General features: G+C 39.0%; 1 protein-coding gene across 1 annotated transcript in view; it reads left to right on the top strand.

Moving 5' to 3' along the window:
- Positions 1-356, top strand: part of LOC119592610 — a gene marked incomplete in the record, with an annotated part of 62,268 nt that overhangs the window by 51,956 nt on the left and 9,956 nt on the right. The window contains 1 exon segment of the mRNA XM_037941493.1: positions 81-161. Within this exon segment, the coding sequence (XP_037797421.1) occupies positions 81-161 (81 nt within the window).

Raw genomic sequence — 356 nt, 5'->3', positions numbered from 1 at the left:
TACTCTTTCTTATCAATTACTTCTACGCTATCTTACAACAAGTTTCATTATCTCATTCGCATTTTTTTCTTCCGTTTCAGGAGGGCAAAGAGGACCTGCACTACCACTTCTACCCCCATAACCAGCACTTGTTCAACCTCCCCGAGTGCGCCACACAGCAGGTGAGTCCGCGAGTAGAAGGAATCCTTTGGAATAAACATTTGCTAATCATTCTCCTGAAGCAAAATAGAACGAATAACTTGTAGTCCTTGTTCAGTTGTTTTTTTTCTGCTCCTATTTCTCTTTTTTTTTCATGATTTCGTTTAAGTCCGTTAACGGTATTGTAACATTGTAACCATTGTGTGTAAAGGTGTTAT

The sequence above is a fragment of the Penaeus monodon genome, chromosome 30 (genome assembly GCF_015228065.2).
Source record: "Penaeus monodon isolate SGIC_2016 chromosome 30, NSTDA_Pmon_1, whole genome shotgun sequence".
In the NCBI taxonomy this organism is placed as follows: domain Eukaryota; kingdom Metazoa; phylum Arthropoda; class Malacostraca; order Decapoda; family Penaeidae; genus Penaeus; species Penaeus monodon.
This window is presented reverse-complemented; position numbering and strand designations above follow the sequence as displayed.